The sequence below is a fragment of the Piliocolobus tephrosceles genome, chromosome 12 (genome assembly GCF_002776525.5).
Source record: "Piliocolobus tephrosceles isolate RC106 chromosome 12, ASM277652v3, whole genome shotgun sequence".
NCBI classification, from domain to species: Eukaryota; Metazoa; Chordata; class Mammalia; order Primates; family Cercopithecidae; genus Piliocolobus; species Piliocolobus tephrosceles.
This window is the reverse complement of record NC_045445.1, coordinates 44,354,726-44,377,677: the sequence shown is the minus strand read 5'-3', so window position 1 is coordinate 44,377,677 and position 22,952 is coordinate 44,354,726. Positions and strand designations below refer to the sequence as shown.

Here is a 22,952-nt window from a genome sequence, read left to right as displayed (position 1 = left end):
CAGCACACCAACATGGCACAAGTATACATATGTAACAAACCTGCACGTTATGCACATGTACCCTAGAACTTAAAGTATAATAAAATATATATATATGTATAGCTAAAGCAATGCTAACACATCCACAGGGTAATTTCCTATAGCTACATATTGTTCATGGAAGCTATTTTGATGTCAAGGAGAAAGCTTTAGCTGAATTAAAATATCTCGTGTCCTAGTATTATGTTCTCAGCCAAACTATGCAGCATCATATAATCATGCCAATATGAACAGTTTGTCACCTGGTCAGAGAGTGTAAGTGGAGAAGAATATCCAATCCTGCAGCCATAGGTAAAGCAAGATATCTCTGCTGTCAGTTCTAGCACATGAGCCAAAGGCAAGTAGCCAATATATGTGTCCTTTGGTCTAAAACAAAATAAGAGAAATATTTTAACCAGTCTTGAAAAGGCATTTGAAGTTAGAAATACCAAGAACTTAACTTTATCATTTTAATATAGATTGAGTTTAGAGAATGCTGAACATGAACTCTGATTTCTAAGAAGAAAGTTAAAAAACTATCTTACCCCAGTCCAGGTATTCTTTCACATTGGCCTGTCATTCCAGCTATCAGATTGCTATGATGCATCATCACTCCCTTAGGTCGGCCAGTAGAACCACTAGTATACATAACAATGGCCATGTCTGAAGGCGTTGGTCTACTTGGAGGAATGCCCACTAAATGAATGAATGAAAAACACCACATTTACTTCAGTTCAAAAGTTAAATTACTAAACAATAATAGGATATTTAGATTTTGCATAATGATAAACTATCAATAGACAGTATTTGCTTTAAATCATCAAAACGAACTGGGTGAGGTGGCTCATGCCTGTAATCGTAGTACTTTGAGAGGCCAAGGTGGGAGGATCCCTTGAGCCCTGGATTTCGAGACCAGCCTGGTCAACATAGCAAGACTCTGTCTCTACAAAAACTAAAAAAGTTAGCCGGATGCAGTGGCATGCACCTGCAGTCCTTGCTACTCAAGAGGATGAGGCAAGAGGACTGGGTGAGCCTAGCAGGTTAGGAATATGGTGAGCTATGGTCATACCACTGTGCTCCAGCCTGGGCTAGAAAACAAAAATATTTATCAAATTCTGGTTACAGTGAGCATTCTGGACTCAATTTGGCCCATTTTCTGGATGTTTAACCTAATTCCTGTCTGTGCTTTGCCTCTCCACAGTGTTGTATACAGAGCAATGTTGTAGAAAGATTTCTGGGACTTTGGAGTATCAGGAGGACAGAGTATTGTGTATAAACTTCTTAGGCCTCAGTTTCTCATCTCTAAAATAAGACAGTTAGACAGATTGTGGTTACTAACCCCTAGTGGGTATCAGAATCACCTGCAGAACTTAAATAAAATACTATTTCTGAACCCCCTTTCTGAAAATTCAGATTCAATATGTCCGGGATAGAACGAAGCTCCACAAGTGATTCCCATACATGCCCCTGATTGAAAACCACTGGATCTGATCTTTAAGGTGACTCCAATGCTAAAATTCGAAAGTGGTAAGTTTTAAACAGCACCCTGGAGCTTCCACTTTCAAGACAGTGTATAGTGCTAACCTAGTAACCACTTTTCCTTCCAAGAATATACCAAAGTGGCTAAGAAGCCACAGATATATCATCAGAATTAAATACAAGTTTAACAGGATTATCAGATTTTAAAACCTTTACACAGATTATTTACATTTTTATACACATTAAAATAAAAATTTTTTAAAACAGTGAGCTATACCACTGAAACAAAGATAGTTACACTTAAACTGGCTGATTTTAATGCTTTTTAAAGATATATTCATAGTTTATAAACCAAGCACATAAGGACTGCCTATTTCCTCTGATGATTAACCAAAGCAACAGCAGTCACTAAATTCTTAATCTAACACATAATGTGATACTTTTGCTTCTGCCCACTTTTAAGTAAATATGCAAAAAAGTGGCATCATAATAATTGTCTGTACCAGAAAAACATATGTATCCTATCTACTGCAGAGATGAGTAGAACTAAGCGGGATATGTGGTCTATTACATTATTGCTCACACAAAATTATGAAGACTGCTGACCCCTTAGTTTGCTACCAACACCCTTTGGTGAATCAGTAGAACTGCAACTGATCCCTACCAATCAGGACTTTTCAGTCAAGTTTATCCCAGTCTTACAGGGTCAACCTGGTGTAGAGAAATAATTCTCTATGGATCTCATGTTCCACACATCTTGCAAGCAGAGACATTGACTTTGTTCCAGACTATCTTTACAAGGATATTTGCAAAGAGATAGTGTCTCTCCCCAGAGCAAACAGCAGGCATGCTTACTGTCCAGTACAATAAGATAATAAGATATTCAGGCTCTTTAAGCTCAGAGTTCCTCTCTTATGACACAAATGTTGATATGATACTCTGGCTACTGCTATTGTTGTGAGTAAAAAACTGTCCCCCATCTCAGACCCAAAAGTCTATGGCCCCAAGAAGTTTTGCAGGCTCATCCGTTTGCCGGCAAGCAGGGTAAAATCTCAGACTCTCTGCCAATCTGGACACATGGCAGAAAGCTATAATCTATACCTGTTATTATAAACGCATGTTCATTCTCTAACAGTAAAATGTTCAGAAGCTGAGTAGAGGTTCGACTAACATTTTCTCCTGCAAAAATGTATCCTTTCCTCATTATTGTATGGTATTATGACCATCGCATTAAACATGGTAAGAAAACTCTTCAAATGGAGTATTAATTTCCTCAACTCTCTGCCCTGATGGCCAACTGACATTTTGCTACAAGGTATACTTACTTGCTTTAAATGAAATACCAACTACCACTTCAGTGGTAAAATACATCCAAGCATTAATCTTGGTAAACAGTTTTGCATCCTCTGAAACATTCTTAAGATAACTAGCATTAAGCATTTATTTCAGAAAGTTTACTGAATGGAAGGCCTGAGATATTTTTCTTTTATGAGGCCCAAATTGGAAGGTTATAGTGGGTTATTTAAAAAATGAAGAAACATTTGGCAGCAACTGCCATAAAGTCTGAACCACTGATTACATCTCAACCATTTAGTGAAATTTACTAACTTACTTTTTTTGAGGAGAAATGGAGGGAAAATCTTAATCATATATGGTCTTGATGGTTTTTAAAGAGTTTTAAACTTTTTTTTTTTCAGTCAAAGAACTTTTATGGATTTACTCATATCACTTGTTTCCCTAACCTACCGAAATAACTAACCTGGAATAGGTAAATAAAATTGTTTCTACTGCTTTACTTACAGTTTTCTGGGTTGGATCCCAACTCTTCTACTGATTGCATGCTGTGAATCTCAAAACCTTCCGGGTACTCTGCTTTATTGATAGTCTTATTGTCCACATAAATGATATGTTTCACACAACTGATATCTAACAATGCAGTCTGTTAGGCAGAAAGAAAAAAAACAGCTATTAAATTTGAGCCTGCAACAAAAATTCACTTACTGAATATTTTTCTGTCCTGCCAGACAATGCAACCATGAATCAAAAGAATATTTCATATTTACCTTAAGTTTACTTTCCAGAAGTTCAACACTGGTAATCAGATAGGAAGCCTCAGATTCATTTAGCCCATGAACTACTGCTTCTTTGCCAAGTGTGGCATATAAAGTCACAACTACATAATAAAAATAAACAGAAATATTAAGTAATAAACATCTATTAGGAATGGATATTATTGAAGTCAGTCCTTAGTAATAGGTACACTTAGAGACACAAAGACATTGTATATTTTAATTTGATTTCATAGTCTCTGTCACCATCCTTCAACCTTGCTTCAAACTCCCTTGGAGCCCAAAATTTTCCTTACAAATTCCCAGAACTCTCACTTCCTAAACCTGAAGAAACACTCACACTGCCACAGCTGATCAAAAATCTGTCAATTAAGATGCTCAAGGCCAATTGGTACTGGCTGAACTCTTAATTCAGGTCAGACTGGCCCAGCTAGGGCTTCCTCTTGATACACACTTTCATTGGCCATAGCCTCCAAACAATGGATAAGTCCTTGAAAATCTTGAGGATCTTAAGTCATAAGATCAGCCACAGATAATGTTCTTACTCCTTCTAAGAAGCTGCTTTAGTGAGTCCAATGTCCAATGTGATTGGTGACCTCCACACCTTAATTAGAGAGATCAAGGAGACCTACTCCTTAGGAGCCACCAGAGATAACATAAACTTAAACCAAGATCAGTTGGAATCAAAGGACATTTGCTGAACTTAGAAAGAACTGAAAATTCAGCTCTAGATTGGTAACTAGAAACAATGTGCTTAAAAATAGCCACTTTTCACAAGCTGTTGATCGTTGAAAGTGGGTAATGGGTACATAGGGGATCATTTTCATATTATCTATTTTTTGTTTGAAATTTAAGTTCTTCAATCCTACCCTACAGTGTTATATTTCATTCAACAAACAACGGAGTACTTAGTATGGAACAATACATTGTTTACTTCTTAAACAGTGGCAACAACAAATGCTTGAGCATTAGAAACATACTCAATTTTACTTTCTAACATATCTAACGCCAATTCCAGTTGTCACATGCATATTTCACATGTAAAATGGAAGAAGTCAAATAAGAGGTCTCAAAGTGTAGCAATGAACTTGAATTATCCTAAGAAATGGTTTTTTGTTCTTTTAATCATTACTCTTTGTATATCATCCCTGAAAAATACCCCCAAATTCCAACTCTTTCAGGTACAATTCATTTCCAATTGGAAAATGAAAGTGTAAATCATATCCCTTAAAGCTGCCAATTCCCATATTAGTTCTTAAAAGTTATATTTAACAGGAGCTATCAGATATCTTTTAGCCACAATATTACATACTGTATTGTGGACATAATTTATGTGTAAAATGGCTAAACAACACCTACTCTGAAAACAGAAGCATCTCAAAACAATTTTCACATGCAAGCAAAAACCCTTCTCTCCCCGCTCCAAAAACACAAGGCACTTACGAGGAAAGTTGTACTTAAAGCAGGTCTGTGCTGCAATCATCCACTCGGCCCTGGTCTCACAGAAGATGGCGATGGTGTTCTTTGGTTTTAGTCCCAGTGCAGTGAGTCCACTACCAAAGTTATTCACTCGGCAGTTCACTTCAAGGTAGTTCATCCATTTATAATTCCCAAGAATTAACTGTTAAAGTGATACATTCCCTAATATTAGTATATTCAAATAAGCAATTAAAATACTATCCAAAGCATAAAACTCTAAAAATGCTCTTAAGTGAACATAAAGAAACTACGAACGGCTTCTGAGTAGTTTTACACAGCACTATAATAGAATGCCAGCATATTTAAAACGCACTCCATTTATAATAAAACAAATGTCTTACTCTTTAAAACATAAATGAAAAGCACCAAAATACTTTACCTTCTTAAAAACTTTTCCATTTGGCTGCATTTCATTTTCTTCACTTAGGATTTCCCTGGTCCCAAGGCTGTCCTTCTTCCCAAACTTGGATACAGCATAGTCAAATAGTTTATCCAGAGTATCTGCTCCAGGGATGTCTATTACAGCTAGTGAGTCGAAGTGCGTGACAGAGCGATATGGACTTCCAGGTTTGTCTGAAGTGGGCTTAGCTTTTATTCTCTTTGCCATAGCGTTTTTCTTCTTGGCATTGGTAAGAAAATACCATGGAATAAATATAAGGGCACTGTATATTGTTATAAACAAGTGGACAGGCAGCAAAATAATGGTGAGCACATTTAGCTTAAGTTTCATAGTGGAAAGGCTTCTAAAATGGTGCTTATTTCTTGTTATTCTTTGGCTTTTGAAAGCCTTATTTTGCCGAAGAAGGCAATAATAGAAGCAGCAGTAAGAATAGCAGTACAGCCAAGGCAGTTCAATCTCAGTGATACAGATAAGTTAGTAATCTTTGGAAGCCGACAATAAAGTACGCCTGTAGGTGATGACAATGAACCAAGCAGAGAGCAGGAGGAAAAAAAAAAAAAAAAAAAAAGAGTATTAACAAGTTGATAGCACAATTGATTTAAATACTCAGGTCTTTATTAGTTTACACAATTAATTACAGAAAGCTGAAATAACTGGTCTGAAAGGCTGGCATTTTCCATTTGTAATCATTATTGACATTAATGTCTTTGAGCACATCAACTTCTGAATTTAATTTTTTCTAGATTTCTAGGTGTAGTGGTACTCTGCATATCATTCTGTGAATTGAACAACAACCTTAATGCTTACGCAAATGCATGAATATGATATTTAAGTTTGGCAAAACTTTGGTAGAATAGGGTATGCCAATGAGATTTTTCTTAAACATGTGCATGTAAACTAGACATCTTTAAATAGTGTTAAGTTTATATCCAAAGGCGGGGGTGGAGGGGCAGAAACTACCAACTTAGATTTATTTCTCAAAGGTCAACCCAGAAACATTATTCTGAGTCCTTCATTAAGGTACATTTCTCAGGTAATGCTATTTACTATCTCCTGTTTCCCATATGGGATCAATACAGTTGTAAAATCATTTCCTGTACGTCCACTTTGTGCTCAAAACTGCACCAGTTGCCTAGGAGTGGTAATACAAGACTGAAGTAGTATTAATTCCTGGCCCTTGGCCATTATAAGTTAACATTTATGAGTCAACTATCACACAAGATAGATCCAGTGTTTCTGAAACTGTTTGGGGGCATGGGGACAGGGGGTGCAACTAAACCATCTCTTCTAATAAACACTACTGCAAACTGCCCATATATAATACTAAAAAGTGGAGTTGCTCTGGCCAAAACAGGGTTTGGGGATGTCTAGAGTCCTGCCCCAGAATTCCCTGAATCCCAACTCCCAAGGTGACCACTAAAGCATTTCCACTGAAAAGCCTTGTGGTAATACATAACTACCACATGCAGTATAGGCAGTAGTATAAGCAATAAATGCAAAAGGAGTTCACAGGAAGTGCAAAATGGCCAAGAGTAACTAGGAGAGGCGTTGTGGAGATTAGATTTAAGCTGGACCTTATGTTGGGTATCTAGAAATGAAAGAGGAATGGAAGGCATTCCAGGCTCAGGGACTGTATGAAAAAAGATACGAAGGTGGGAATGAAAGGACTTTGGGAGAATAGGAAGTACCAATAGCAAGGACACTAGTCTGACTGGGGCACAGCATACACTAAATACGCTAAATATGCTTGACTAAATATGCTATGGTAGTTACAAGATTTAACAAATCAGGCAAAGTAATTTTGATTGGATTACGCAGAAAGCTGGGGGCTGCTGCAGGTTAGAAAAACAGTGCCATTGGAAAGAAACTGTGGAAACAGGCTCAAAAATAGTAATTTTGCTTTTTTTTTTTTTTTGAGACAAGGTCTCATTTTGTCACACAGGCTGGAGTGCAGTGGTGTGATCTCAGCTCACTGCAACCTCTGCCTCCAGGGCTCAAAAGATCCTCCCACCTCAGCCTCCCGAGCAGCTGGGAACACAGATGTACTGATATTACCATGCCTAGCTAGTGTTTTTGCATTTTTTGTAGAGATGGGGTTTCGCCATGCTGCTCAGGCTGTTCTCAAAATCCTGGGCTCAAGCGATCTGCCCTCAATGGCCTCCCAAAGTGCTGGGATTACAGGCGGGAGCCATCACACCCGGCCTAAGAATAGGAATATTTTTCAAAGAGTTTACCTTCAACTGAGAAAGCTACTTTGGTGAGTCATAGCATATTTCAACAAGAAAAATCAAAATATTAGTTCACTTTGAAGAGACAAACTGAAGCCCATCCTTCTGCAACTTTTGTAGAAACAGACTGACAGACTTAATTCAGTTGACCCCAGGCTAGTTGATTGTTTTTATACCATCTAATATAAAATTGTAGCTTAATCCTGCCTGTGCCTTTGTTCATGTAGTTTAGCTGAGTATAGTGAAATCAGCAAGAAACTAGAAGTCACCGGGTGTCAATCCTCATCTCTGCCCCTAACTGGCTGTGTAACCTTGAGCAAACCATCTGTCTGAATCTGGGATCACACTAGATCAGTAGGCCTTAACCTCTTAGAGATGATGGGCCTTTTTGAGAATGAGAACTAGGAACCCAATTCCCCTCAGAAAGACATGCTAAATGACAGACACAATTTCAAGTGATTCACAAGTTCCCTGAAATCCATCCATGAACTTCAAAGGGCAACAACCCTGAACTAAAAATGTCTGGCCTAGGTGATTCCTTAGGGCCATTCCAGCTTTAAATTCTATGATTTACCCTACCTGGAAAGTACTTTCTCAGTCTCTTGGACAAGTGTGGTCATTCATTTCTTCAAGATAAGGTGTGTCATGTCAAGTGTTTAATCATAGTGCTGAATGTAAGATCACCTCTAATAATCCTCTCCTCCCACTGAAGATTTCATGGCTACTCAAGTCCAGAACAATCTTTAATTTTTCTAATTTCACATATCATTAGCAGTATCTACCACTCAATCTGATATATGATTATACTACCACCACTTCCAAACTTCTGGGTGCCTTAGTATAGAACACAGACCAGTAGTTCTCAACCACATCAAACCCAATACCTCTTTCTTATGACAAATATTTTGTGATACCTCTTCATAAACATCAAAGGATAGTCATAATCTACCAACATACCATTTTAAAAAATAATTTCTTACTGGTACTATAAAAGAGTACCATAAAGAAACTAATTTAAAATTTTTAAAAATAGTTGTTTCAATACATACATTCTCAGACAATATTAGCAGACATAAAAGCATGTCTTCAGATTTACAAAATGCCCCTAAGAGGTGAGTACCACCTTATCCTCAATTGAGAACTCTTCAGACTTAAGGCTGAAGATATATAAAGAAATAGAAAATAGCTTTTGAAGAGCCTATACTTTAGTTGGATTTAAACTGCCCTGTATGTTTTTTAGTTATTGATGTTACATAAATTTAATCTTTTGTACATACTTCCCTTAAGTCTCGGAGAAAGGGAAATGCTTTCTAGGTAATCCTCATAATGGTTAGTACAGACATACACACATTGCATGCACACACACACCCCCCCACACACACAGAGTAGGCAAGGCTCAAAGAACATTCAGGTGAGAAGAAACCAGAGAGATCATTTAGTCTAGAGGTTTTCAAATTCTTTCTGCAGGTAGTGAGGGGGTCATGGGTCATCCATTTGAATAGAATCTTATATCGATACAAAAACACAAGTGTAGATGAAAGCAAAAAGCATAGCTGCTCTGGTAGGGGAGGCTATGACAGCCCCTGAAGGTACTCCTTGGAACTTCCAGTTCAGCTGAATATTTGAACAAGTGATACTGTCTGATCCCTCATCTTACAGAGAAGCAAATGAATGGTAGAGCACAAATCGAGCACCCAGTGCTCTTTCAAGTACACTAGACAGCCTCTGCCCAGTTTTGCCTATCATCTTAAATACTTCCTTGTCAGGGGTTATACTCAGTCTATTGATAAATTCATTTCAAAAAACATTTAAACATTTCATTTTACTTCAAAAAAAAAAAAGAGTTGGTGGTAAGGGTATGATGCTGAGCATCGTAGCCATCATTAGGCAGAATATAATGTCTCATAAGAGAAACAACAAAAATTTTCTAGGCTCACAGATCTGGGTTTAAAATGTGGTTCTATGCAGCCACGAAAAAGAATGAGTTCATGTCCTTTGCAGGGAGATGGATGAAGCTGGAAACCATCATTCTCAGCAAACTAACACAGGAACAGAAAATCAAACACTGCATGTTCTTACTCATAAGTGGAAGTTGAACAATGAGAACACATGGACACAGGGAGGGGAACATCACACACAGGGGCCTGTCAGGGAGTGGGGGGCTAGGGAAGGGATAGCATTAGGAGAAATACCTAATGTAGGTGACGAGTTGATGGGTGCGGCAAACCACCATGGCACACGTATACATATGTAACAAATCTGCACGTTCTGCACATGTATCGCAGAACTTAAAAGTATAATTTAAAAAAGAAAGGTCTGTATTAGTGGCTTCATTTATAAAACAGGAATACTGCTTATATTACCTCCTTTATAGTGCTTTTGGGAGAAACCTTTGTCTTCTTCCTCTTAAATTCCATAGGCAATCATGCTCAGTCCCTGAGAAATACTCTCATCTCTCTTGCCACGCCCTCACTTGGTTGTACTTAATCATCTTAACCACAGCCTGGTTCTATCCTATCCAATTCTCCACCTAATCTGTACCTGTACCTATGCAGCTGAATTTGCTGTGAGAAACACACAACTGTGCTGAATCTCTCACTTTAAATTTGTGATTGCTACCTCAAATGGCCTCTCCCTGATGCAGAGAGACCACACTGCACTAGTACACTCACTGGCCCACTCCTCTGGATTTCATACTTTACTCTCTTCAGACCACCAACATTCCTCATCCAGACTCATTCTCAGCAGCTGACCTATTTTGCAGAAAAAACAGCAACAATCCAAAGAGAATTTCCACAGACTCTCACTGCTACATCTACCCACCTAATCACATCTGTGGCCCACCTAATCACATCTGTGGCCACATGCTGTTTTTCTCTCCTGTGACTATGGATGAACTGTTGATGCTCCAAGCTGAGGCCAACCCCTTCACTTGTGCATTACACCCTGTCTTTATAAGGACATGGAAGTGCTACTCTACCAATTCTTCCCTCTCTTCCTTCCTCATTAATTTTCCCTGCTCTTCTGAACTATTCCCTTCAGCATCATAACCAGCTGTTATTTCTTTCATCTTAAAAATCATTCCCTCCCTTGCATCTTCTTTTCAGCTATAGCCCATTTATTTTCTATCTCTTTGGCATTCCTTGAAAGACATGTCTATGGCTCTCTGTCTCCCAGTTCTCTCCTACTCTCTCTTGAACCTACTACAATCGGGCTTACATCTCCTACCACTCTATAAACTTGTTCTCCTCATCAGGGTCTCCAATGACTTCCATGCTATTAGACCCAAAGGTCAATTAAAACTCAGTTCTCTTCTTCCTTGACCCACGGGCAGCCTTTAACACAGCTGAGCCCTCTTCTGCTTTAAACTTCTTCATTTAGCTTCCAGGAGACCATATTCTTCAGGTTTTCTTCCTACTTCCCTGGCTATTCCTTTTCGGTCTTTTTTTTTTCCTGTTTCTTCCTCATATTCCTGGCCTTTAAATGGTATGGGGCTTGGTCCTTGAACCTCACAATTTTAAATACCACATATATGTTGTGATGACTTCCAAATTTCTCCCTCAAGCCTGGAAGTCTGCCTTAAACACTAGATTTGTATATCCAACTATTTCCTCAATGGATCCACTTAGATGTCAGTTAAATGCCTCAAACTTAGCATGTTTAAAACTGAGATCATCTTTCCACAATCCTATCTCACCCAGTCTTGCCCATCTCTATATATTCCACTTGCTTTGACCAAAAACCTTAGATTCACCCTTTTACCCCCCTCTCTTTCTCACACATTCCACAGGCAATTTATCAGCAAATCCTAATGGTTTGACTTACAAAACAGTTGAATCTAATTCAACTACTTCTCACCACCTCCACTGTTACCATCCTGGTTTAAGCCACTATCATCTCTCAAGTGGATAAATGGAATAGCCGATCACGTCTCCCTGCTTCCACCTCGTACCCCCACAATAAATTCTAAACTCAGAAGACACAGTACTATTCTCAAAATGTAAGTTAGATCATACCATTCCTCTGCTCAAAATCTTTTCAAAGAATTCCCATATGACTCACCCAGAATATAAGCTAAAGTCCTTACTATAACCTACAAGACTATATAATCTTTCCCCTACCCCAAGGTTATGACTTCACCTCCTAGTACGCTTTCCCTGGAACACTGTTCTGCAATCCCATTTGTTCCTGCCTCATGGCCTTTGTACTTGATGTTCTCTCTGCCTGGAATATTCTTCCAAGACACCCACATAGCTTATTCTCTTGCCTCTTTTTTTTTTTCTTTACTCAAAGAACACCTTCTCTGTGAGGCATTTCTCCAACCACCTTCTTTTAAAATTGGACTCCCCACACTTTCTGTCCCTTACTTGCATTATTTTTTGTCCATAGTACTTTTCACTAATATACTATGTTTTATTTTTCATGTTTACTGTCTATGCCCCCAGTAGATATAAGCTTCACAAGGCAGAGAGTTTGTCTCATTTGATGCTGAATCTGTGACTGGAACAGTGCCTCCATGTGTTAGCTTCAATAAAACTGTTTACTGAATTAAGAATGTACCGGAATTGTTCTGAATCTATAAGGTAAAAATATATGCAAGTACAATAACATGAAGGTAGCTAACTTTAATCATCTTAAAAACAATTATTTGTCCATGTCAACATCCTAGGAAATACTATACTCTTAAAATACCTGGTAATTAAAATAAACTTGAATGTGTTGTTAGTTGCTTAATAGAAAATATGAAACTGGAAAAACTGCCTGTTTCACAGAGGAAAAAGATTGGTGTTATAAAAGCATGACGATTACACAATTTGCACTATGTGCATCTTCACTGATACTTTTCACAAAGGTATGCAGTCCTTCCATGTATGAAGAGTGATACTGCTATCCCACCATTAGGAGGACATGGACTTTGGTGCTTCCTTGAGATCATGTATTTGTATGTCAGCCAGAAAAAGGCAGGGCATTATCTTCAGTCACTGGATAGTTAATTGCTCCTGTTGAACTTCAACATTCCATATGGGAATCATAGTAATAACCAGGTACTGAGCATTTACTACAGGCTAGGTACTGTGCTAAGTCCTTCAGATCTATTATCTCGTTTAATCCTTCAGAAAACTCCTTTGAGGTAGTACCTTCATTTTAAAGATATAACAGACTCAGAGAGATTAAGTTGCCCAAGATAGCACAGCTGAGTAGAGATTTGAACCCAGGACGATTTGATTTTAAAGTCCATGTTTTTAGCTCAGTTGTCTGTGATCCTAGTCATACTGGTATAATCTAAATAAGTGAGAGTGACAAACTTTGGATATGAAGAAATACTGGCAACAATTTTGAGCAATGATCTGTCCTACATCCTAAGACATTTTGCTTGGGGGCGGGGGCTATCTAGATGTCTAGTAAGTACTAGAAGTTTTAGTGAAAATCAGATTCAATTTTATTTTATTTTTTTGTTCTGAGGTGAGATTTAATAAGTATTTCATTCCAGTTACTTCAAACACTCCAAGATAGGTTAAACACAAAAAGCATTAGTGATACATTAAGCTCTAGTACACAAAGTAAACAGACACTACATATTAATTAAAGTCTGAATTTAAAAGAAGAAATTGTCTTACCCAGAAGCATGTGACACAACACCAATTTGAGAATGAAAGAGAAAAACTACTGAACTGCAGTTGGTTAATGCCAAGACATTTTTTCAAAAGTTTTAGAAAATGAACTAAACCAAGCAAAGATCCATGCATCTGCCAAGTTGAAACATACAGTAGTGACAAATTAACTTTTCCTTGACATAAGATCTTACGATAGTTTTTAAATCAATTTGAAAATCAACAATTAACAATATAAGTGCTACTTTTTTAAAGTTTCATTTTCAAGTTACACATTATTTAAGAGTAATTTAAACACTAAATAAAGAGACAATTTGCCTTCTGAAACAGATTAGTTGTAACTAGTAAACATTAAATCAGGAAACAATTATAAAAGCTCCAAGAGATTAAACAGGTAAGAATACTTGCTGTACTTTAAAAGATCATATTTCTAAATAGATGTTGCATCACAAAGACTTTTGTAAAGGGGCGGAGTGCTTCCTTAAAATCTTACTTTCTTTAACACACTATTAAAAACTTCCAAATTGTTTTTGGAATGATTGTAAAACATACAAGAGAAAGCTCAACTATGAGGTTAAGAATGGTTTCACTTTGTAAATGAAATCAAACTTTACAAGAGACATTACAATTAACTTTATACTTTAACATTAAAACTTAGAGAATGACAATACCTTAAGAAAATAAAGGCACTAAGAGTTGCTAACAAGATCTTTCATCAGTCTGCAAGATGAAATAATCATGTAAAATACATGTATCATTACAGCACTTGTCTCATCTGATTCAAATTGTTATATTGCAAATAATAAGCAGTCTATTCAATATAAAATAACTTGTGCAATCAAACCTTAAGCTCAAATATACAGTAATTATAATAATATAATAAATACATTTTAAAACCAAGAAAAGCAAAACAAAACCTAAGATTACTATATAGATGCCATATACCAACACATTACACCTGTGCCTGGCTAGTTTGACTGAAAACTTTTCACAATTATGACTGATCTTTGGGTGCGTCTCTCACAAGATAAACTGAACCTGTTTACTTCATCACCTGGAGAGGTATTAACTCCTGAATTCGCCATTCTGCCAGTCTCTTCGCAGCTTTTCCCAGTAAAGAAAGCACCTCAGCTGCCATGTTGAAGATACTTTTAATGCTCTACAGTGAGTTCCCTCCCATCATGCCTTAAGAAGATCCCCAGCATGCATCAGATAATGTTGTTCTAGGTCATAGGATGTTATAATCGGTATCCTATCTGTATATGTATGTCAAAATGAGGAGCTCTAGGAGCCAATGCTGCTGCCTACACACTTCACATACACTGTGTATAATTATACATCTATTCCTCATTTCAAGTGATCAAGATATACTTGATTTTTTAAAATGTAGCTTTCTAAAGCTGGGAATTGGTTGTATATAATCCAATAATTGGTTGTAAATAATTTAATCCAAAGCTTACATCTAAGGAATCTTGAGGATAAATCAGGCTAGAGGTGGCACCTGTAATCAAACTTTATTAAACATAATGAAAAAGGGACAAAAACTAAGTTCTGGGTGATATGTGTTTAGAGAGCAATACAAATGGTTCAGTGCTGTAGAAGGGCAGCAGATAGCACAATGACAATGTCACTGTTGTCCAACTGATGCTAAAGAGTAACTGCTGCAGGTCCCTGTACACAAAACCTTGCTGCTAAATTAAACTGCCCATTGTACCACAGTGGAGACTTATTTTATCTACAAAGTCTTCAATTTACTGGGTGCTTTTTCTCTGTTGGGATATATGTATGATTTTAACAGAAGTTAACCAAAAATAATTGGGTTATAGAATTTAACTTTAAAGTTAATTTTTATAACAAATGTGTTTTCTTCAAGTGAAGAATATACAAAATATCTATAGGTTATACATCTATTTCCTGTAATCTTACATATTTATTATAATAAAGTAATACAACTTAGGGCTTTCAACCATGAGTGTAGGTTCCAAAAAAGTCTTTAAGCAGCAGTAGTATTTCCCATAGGAATATCTTCATGTTACAGGGAGAATTTTACAACTACGCCCTTTTTTGCCACATGATCTGCCCTCCCCATCTGCTAGAGGAGGAACCAGTTTAATAGGTTAGTTTATGAATGTTCTTTCCAATATGTCAGACTGTTAAAAAAATTATGCAACAATGTAGTCTTAAACCATTTCTTATAAAATGGCCAAATAAATGACTATAATTCAGCTGCCTGACTACCATAATACAAAATTGTATCGTGATTAAAAAAACAAAAAACTCATCCTGCTTTTCAGTATTAAATGGATCTTAGAAGTGATTCTAATTAAAGAACTCAAAGACAGATTATTCAATAGTCTGTTGAATATTGAAATTTCATGGCCATATAGTCAACGCTCACATATTAGCCGTAGTAAAGAACAGAAGGACACATATTCTAAAGACAGCAGGTAATTCAAAAATGCATTTTATCCTTATTAGCATTTCATTTTGAGTATGTCTGACATTTCAGAAATTAAAGAATTCCTACATAAAGAAGTAAGTCACACAAAGCCAAATATAAGAAGCCATGGAAAAGTACCCCTAGAGTTAATGTCTCCGCATTAGGATTGGGAATACATTTCATTCTGTTCTCTCCCTCCACATTCATTTGTTTATCTGGCTTATGTTTCAGTAAGATGAGTGAGACAAGGGTGATAAGGAAGTTAATTATTTCAATTTTGAAACATACTTTGGGAAAGTTCAGACAAAGGCAATTAATGGGGAGCCTCCAAAGTGTCACAGAGTACTATCTGCAATCTCCTGAACACAACTGGCCAGATATGTTCATGCCAATGTTTCTGGTAACTTCTACTCTTCACCTTGGTAGTTTTTTCCCTTCCAAATCTAGATGGGCTGCAGATTGATTGGTATAAATATGTATGTGTGTGTGTGGGTGTGAATCTGTGAGAGAGAAAACAGTACTTTCTGTAGTTAAATTAACTATAGAAGTTTGAATACTACACTCTTCACAGTGGCAGTATAGTCTGTCAACTTCCAAAAGGAAATAATAACTTTACTGATATTTTAACTTCTTTGTCAGTCATTGGGGAGCGTGTAACACCTAAGTAGCTGAATTCGGTGACAGCTAATTCTGATCTGCTGATAAAAATCTTTGGCCATGTTTAAGATTCTTCTAATGCAGGCTAATCAGTGGACTTCAGCACTTCGCTATACAAGAACATGGGTCTTTTGAATTTCTTTATACTTGGAAATCAAAAATAGTTATTAGCACGTAAGAACTACTATATCTTCAGTTTCAAATTTATAACCTATTAAAATGAAAGCAATTTTCAGAAGACCAGGAATTCTAGAGAGACAGTATCACATATAGGGTTTTAGGACTGGTTCACAAGCTGCTGAGCTGTAAGACCTGGAACAAATTAACCTCTCAATGTCTGTTTCCTCATCTGTAAAATGAGAAGTTGGGTTCATATTTTAAGATACCACAAAACAGTAAAAACTGTAAAAGAAAGAAGAATCGTAGGGGGAAATGACACAGAGCTACCAAGTTGTTGTTTTGCTGAGCATGAATTTTTTTGAAAGCCCTACCATTTACTATCACCATCATTTCACGAGATAAAGAACATGTTTAATTCCCCTAAATTAGAAAGATATATTCTATAAGAAGCACTCCTTTAAAGTGAAAATGTTTAGCTTTTAAAAACTCATGATCTGCTGTCCTTATTTTTCTCACTTCACCATGGACCAGTGAAAATGTTTTCACTAACCAGCACTGGTCTAAAAGTCAATAATTGGGGATTATGGGAATAGGTAAATTTCAAAGTCCAAGCCTCAAACACTATGATTTTAATTTTAAGTGCTCTGTTGTATTTCTTTTACTCCATATTGTAGTCTAGAATAGATGCCTCAATGAAACATATACTTAAAAATTTATGAAGATCAGAAATACACTTAAATCAGTTTGAGAGACAGCCTCAATGTATACTTGCCCCAATACATTGAAGTTTATTCTTCAATAAGCTTTGGCGCAAGTATACATTGTGGCTGTCTCTCAAAGAATAAGCTTCAGGTTGGTATGGTGGCTCACGCCTGTAATCCCAGCACTTTGGGAGGCCAAGGTGGACGAATCACAAGGTCAGCAGTTTCAGACCAGCCTGGCCAACATGGTGAAACCCCTGCTCTAGTAAAAATACAAAAATTAGCAAGGCGCCATGGTGGGCACTTATAATCTCAGCTATTCAGGAGGCTAAGGCAGGAGAATTGCTTGAACCCAGGAGGCAGAAGTTGCAGTGAGCCGAGATCATGCCACTGCACTCCAGTCTGGGTGACAGAGCAAGACTCCATCTTGGGGCAAAAAACAAACAACAACAACAAAAAGAAAACAATAAGCTTCAATGCATCAGGGCAAGCATAAACTGCTATGCAAGCATAAACTGCTATGGATTTAACTTCATCAATAATAACGAACCACTGAGGACAGGTGCGGTGGCTCACGCCTGTAATCCAGCACTTTGGAAGACTGAGGCGGGATAATCACTTGAGGCCAGGAGTTCAAGACCAGCCTGGGCAGCATGGTGAAACCCCATCTCTGCTAAAAATACAAAAAAAAAGCTGGGCATGGTGGCACTTGTCTATAATCCCAACTACTCAGGAGGGGGAGGCGGAGGTTGCAGTGAGCTGAGATGGCGCCACTACACTCAAGCCTGGAAGACAGAGGGAGACTGTGTCTCAACAACAACAACAACAATAATAATAATGAACCCCTGATTGTCTACTTACTACTAAACCCATTTTAAAGATAAGGCAACTGAGATAATGAGAGACTAAGTAGTTTACCAAAGACACATATTCTATAAGCCTCAGTAGTCAGAACTGGAACTCTAATCTCTGACTCCAGTTTTGGGTAGGACTCAAATAGAAAGATGTTGCTTGGATTTTAATTACCACTTGCTCTTTTACAAATGAGTGGCAAATGGTTTAAATTTTAGAAGCTGCACAGGGTAAAATGTTTTCCTATTTTGCTCTATAAAATAGTGCCTTTTTAAACACAGTCATAAATACTGGTGGAGTTTTTCCTCTATAAGAGTCAAGATGCCCATCAGTATGGTCACTTACTTTTCTCAAAAAGCTAATAAAATGACACATTTAGAATTTCTAAAGGACAAATACTTACAAATGTCCTCTTTTTCTCTTAAGAAGAACACGAATATCTTCTGTGATTTCAATCTGCAGTAAGAGACAGCATTTATGAGTACAGTGACATGAGAAAAGTGCCCCTTTAAAAGAAATGTTGAGTGCTTATTCACATTATCTGCACACCTTAGCTCGTAAGCTTTTCCTTTTTACCAAAGGAAAAGCAAGAAATGACTAGAGATGAGTGTCTAACTAGAATTAGTGCTATTACAATCTCAGAAAGTAACTGAGCCAGCCTTTAAGTAACAGTAGATGAAACTCTATGGAAAAATGACAAGAAGCAAGAGCCATGTTCTTAACGGTTTTATTTGTATCTCTGAATCCCCCATGGTCAGGACCAAAGCCATATTCAGACACAGAGACAATGTCTGACCACAGCAAACTAGTCAGTCACACAAGACAGCCATCCCCACACGCAGATGACTATAGGCATCTATTCTCCCATCGAAACCAAAAACGAGTAAGTTCCTTGAAACAACACAAGGTTCCTTCCCAAATACAAATACGACACTAGTCTAAGTAGAAACCTAAATATATTTCCATCTTCTTTCAGTCTGTAAACACACCATTTTTATGGCATTTTTCAAGATATACACCAAAAGGGCCAGGCAATGGTGGCTCATACCTGTAATCCCAGCACCCTGGGAGACCAAGGCAGGCAGATTCCTTGAATCCAAGAGTTCAAAACCAGTCTGGGAAAAATGGCAAAACCCCATCTCTACTAAAAATACAAATAATTAGCCGAACATGGTGGTGCATGCCTGTAGTCCCAACTACTTAGGAGGCTGAAGTGAGAGGATCACCTGAGTCTGGGAGGTCAAGGCTGCAATGAGCCAAGATTGCACCACTGCACTCCAGACTATGCAACCAGAGTGAGATCCTGTCTTAAAAAAAAAGAAAAAGAAAAAGAAGAAGGAAGAAAGGAGGAAGGAAGGAAGGAAGGAAGGAAGGAAGGAAGGAAGGAAGGAAGGAAAGAAGGAAGGGAGGGAGGGAGGGAGGGAAGGAGGGAAGGAGGGAAGGAGGGAAAAAGAAAAAGATATATACACCAGAAATGTTTGTCAGTTTAGGGTTGCGGTTTGACCTGTTTTGGACAATGCAGGAGTAAACTACTTACCACCTGAATACTTGGAATAGTAAAATAAGGCCCTTCAGTAATTTGATATTGCTTTCTACAGAGCTGGGGCTCCCTGGGCATGATGCTATACTCTAAATAACTGAGGCTTTATTCCATCCAGCAGTATTCACTACTACTTGCATATGATTATGTAACAAGAATAACCCTTCGAGTTTTTTGCTTTTTTTGTTTTTTTAGTCTAGACGCTCCCATGGAAGTCATACAAACAAACATCCACATAACTGTAATCATCACACTAACTAGCTGGTGTTAATTCAGATAGTTAATTTTCTCCTTGCTACTATTAAAGAGATGAAGGAAAGAATGATTTATACCCAAGCCTGTTACTAACAAAGACTAGTTACTAATAGTGAACTATGTCCAACTTTATGTTAATATCCACAATCTACTTTTGTTGAGGGGTTACCAGGGACAGCATCAGTATATGTCTTAACACAAATAGTTAAAACTACTTGTAAACAGAAGTCATGCCATTTCATATGTTCTTATTTTTCTTCCAGAAGGCTAACACTGGCTATTAACATGAAGGTGGGGCGGGGAGCGGGGGCACTTATATTAAAATAAGATCCAAAGAGCTCACAAGGAGAATGCTGGGAAAGAAAAACTTCATACTTCTATATAAAAACGTACACATTTCCCCCATAGATAATTCCAATAACTTAAAAATAAATGACCAAAAAAAAAAACAAAACCATCCTTCTATAAAATCATCTAAAGATCTAAAGGTGGAAGTTGCAGGGGAGAAGGATAAGGGAAAACACAAAACTATCTGCTAGTTTGCTTAATTTGGAAAATAACTCCATAAATAAATATTTGCAAAGGATAGTCAACTCTTGACCCTTGGTACTACAGAGTGTCAGGGAATTCTCCAAGCTGGATGAGAGCCCCAGCTTAAACCTTCTACTCATCTCCATTCTCGTAGCCCCAAATTGGCTGAGCAGGAGAAGCAACTCTCAGAGGTTCTCTAATGCTAAGGAAGTAATTTTTCTCAATGCCTATCACCTTAAAAGCCATTTCTTTCATCACAAAAAAATGAAAGAAAGTAGCAGCTACCCAGGAAAGAAAAGGAAACCAAATCACATTTTGTAACCTAGCCTAATTTAGTTCTACACAACAGAAAAAATGATCCCACACTCTCCTCTCTCCTAGTCTCCTCCTACAAAATAGCACCTCCCTGTTAAATTTGCATTATATTAAAACAAATTGAAGAAATGATTTAATATAAAAAACTAGGCAGATTACCACCATGCGGGTTGAATTTACAGACGATCAGGAATTGGGATGATTTAGCTAAAATTGTAAAACAAACTTCAGACTCTTTCACTTCAGATATATGCAAGGTTTTTGTAACATAAGAAAGTTAGAAAGTCTTAGCCTAGCAAATTGTTAACAGACTGAAGCATATAATATTGTTTATTTCAACCTAACAGTAACATGGTGGCATTAAAAAAAGAAAAAAGAGATAATACAGCATCAAGAGTTTATTACCTTACCATTAGAAAAGAAGGCAGCACTGAGAAAGCCCAACTCACCAAATGCCAGTGAGCAAAAGGAAGTACATGCAGCTAAAAGGAGAGCAAAAAGTGATACAAAAAAAGTAAAGACTGATACAAATACAAGGCAGTGTTCAATTTCAGACAACCCTCATATCTGGGGACAGACTTAAAAACAAATCATTAATGTGTTTGGCTCTAGCCCTCTCTGCAAATAAGTTGGTCTCTTAACCAGTATTTTGAAAACATTCTTCCACAAGCAAAGTCAATACTAAACTTGTGATAGCATCTGTTGGAAATGTTTCAAGCACGAAAAATCATCGTCCTGTACTGAATGTCTCAAAAATCAATCTTAATAAGTTTAAAATAGAATGTTTCAGAAAACAGTGGAAAAATATTAAGAAAGCTTTTGGCCGGGGGTGGTGGCTGATGCCTGTTGTGTCAGTACTTTGGGAGGCTGAGGTGGGCAGATGACCTGAGGTCAGGAGTTTGAGACCAGCATGGCCAACATGGCGAAACCCTGTCTCTACTAAAAATACAAAAATTTGCTGGGTGTGGTGGTGCATGCCTATAACCCAGCTACTGGGAAGGCTGCGGCAGGAGAATCGCTTGAACCTGGGAGTCAAGATCACGCCACTGCACTCCAGCCTGGGTGACAGAGTGACTCGGTCTCAAAAACAAAAAGAAAAATATTAAGAAAGTTTTTAGCACTTAATGTTCAAATCTAAAAGTAAATTCTGGCCAAGTCCTTTTCAAAACAATTCCCTACGCAATGGTCCTTGATAGGTCTTATTTTAGATAAGTATACATAAATCACGTATTGGTAAATAGTAGATTAAAACTGCCATACTAAAATACATTTCAATGTTTAGAAATGTTATCAAGAAATAATACAGGTCAAAAACAGTATGTATGACTCCATTCTACATACGTACATATATTTGAGTGTTACACATTCATAGAAAAATTAGCAAAATGTATTTCAAATACTAAGTTATTGCTGGGTGGTAGGATTAGAGGTGAATTGTTTTAATATTTGCATATATTTTGGTTTTTTTCTGCTGATTTAGTGTCTTCCAAAATTTTCAAAAATAAAAATTGTATACTTAAAATTTATTTTAAAAACCATAAAGGAACAAGAAAATGACTCATTAAAAACAGTACTAAAAAACTGTCGTAAGCCAAACTACGGAAGGTGTCACTCACAGGCTAAGCTGTGGGAGAAACTTTTCTTTTCCCCTTAAGAGTATATGTGAGCCAGGCGCAGTGGCTCACGCCTATAATCCCAGCACTTTGGGAGGCTGAGGCAGGCAGATCAGAAGGTCAGGAGTTCGAGACCAGCCTGACCAACATGGTGAAACCCCGCCTCTCTTAAAAATACAAAAATTAGCCCAGCGTGGTGGTGGATGCTTGTAATCCCAGCTACTCAGGAGGCTGAGGCAGGAGAACTATTTGAACCAGGGAGGCGGAGGTTGCAGTGAGCTGAGATCGCACCACTGCACTCCAGCCTGGGCAACAGAGTGAGACTCTGTCTCAAAGAAAGAAAAAGAAAAAAGAATATATGCGAATGTGGCCAGGCACGGTGGCTCACGCCTGTAATCCAAGCACTTTGGGAGGCCAAAGCGGGCAGATCACCTGAAGTCAGGAGTTCAAGACCAGCCTCGCCAACATGGTGAAAAACTCCCTCTCCACTAGAAATACAAAAATAAATTAACTGGGCGCCATGATGCGCCCCTGTAATCCCAGCTACTGGTAAGGCTGAGGCACAAGAATTGCTTGAACCCGGGAAATGGAGGTTGCAGTGAGCCAAGATTGTGTCACTGCACTCCAGCCTGGCTGACAGAGT

General features: G+C 37.7%; 1 protein-coding gene across 6 annotated transcripts in view; it reads right to left on the bottom strand.

Annotated features, from left to right (window-relative positions):
• The window catches only part of ACSL4 (acyl-CoA synthetase long chain family member 4), an 87,701-nt gene that overhangs the window by 29,518 nt on the left and 35,231 nt on the right, over positions 1 to 22,952 (bottom strand). Inside the window, exons 2-8 of one of the 6 annotated variants that reach the window (XM_023202982.2) lie at positions 18,459 to 18,511; positions 5,425 to 5,664; positions 5,010 to 5,187; positions 3,561 to 3,670; positions 3,298 to 3,436; positions 564 to 714; positions 282 to 405 (exon numbers count right to left, since the gene is read on the bottom strand). In XM_023202982.2, the coding sequence (XP_023058750.1) occupies positions 282 to 405; positions 564 to 714; positions 3,298 to 3,436; positions 3,561 to 3,670; positions 5,010 to 5,187; positions 5,425 to 5,652 (930 nt within the window). In that variant the 5' untranslated portion in view covers positions 5,653 to 5,664; positions 18,459 to 18,511. Of the gene's footprint in view, positions 1 to 281; positions 406 to 563; positions 715 to 3,297; positions 3,437 to 3,560; positions 3,671 to 5,009; positions 5,188 to 5,424; positions 5,954 to 18,458; positions 18,512 to 22,952 lie in introns of all 6 variants that reach the window. The other 5 variants (XM_023202983.2, XM_023202980.2, XM_023202981.2 and 2 more) reach the window with 5 other exon arrangements.